We start from the raw sequence: 294 nt of genomic DNA on the forward strand, positions 1-294 counted from the left end.
TACGTGGGTTACCCATTTTTGGAGATCTGATACTCGAAAGACAGACCCGTCTCTCTGCCGCTGGGCTCCCTATTGGAACAGCATCATTGGCAACTATAACACAATCCCCACTCACCACCTCCACTACCTACAGAGAGATATAAACAATAAATCAATAAGCAGAGGAGAATAACAGTATTTAAAAAAGAATATGGCCAGGACGTGTTACCTTTCCCGTAAAGTTCTGGTCATGAATTGCCTTAGAGTTAGTAGCTGGAGGAACGTAGTTTCCCCACATTTTAACCTTATCTTTCT

General features: G+C 42.5%; 1 protein-coding gene across 1 annotated transcript in view; it reads right to left on the reverse strand.

Moving 5' to 3' along the window:
• The window catches only part of LOC111831099 (ribonuclease TUDOR 1-like), a 6,072-nt gene extending 5,795 nt beyond the window's left edge, over positions 1 to 277 (reverse strand). Inside the window, exons 1-2 of the mRNA XM_023784645.1 lie at positions 209 to 277; positions 47 to 127 (exon numbers count right to left, since the gene is read on the reverse strand). Of these exons, the coding sequence (XP_023640413.1) occupies positions 47 to 127; positions 209 to 277 (150 nt within the window). The remainder of the gene's footprint in view (positions 1 to 46; positions 128 to 208) is intronic.
• Positions 278 to 294: the final 17 nt, after the last annotated feature.

Source organism: Capsella rubella, unplaced genomic scaffold (assembly GCF_000375325.1).
Source record: "Capsella rubella cultivar Monte Gargano unplaced genomic scaffold, Caprub1_0 scaffold_117, whole genome shotgun sequence".
NCBI classification, from domain to species: domain Eukaryota; kingdom Viridiplantae; phylum Streptophyta; class Magnoliopsida; order Brassicales; family Brassicaceae; genus Capsella; species Capsella rubella.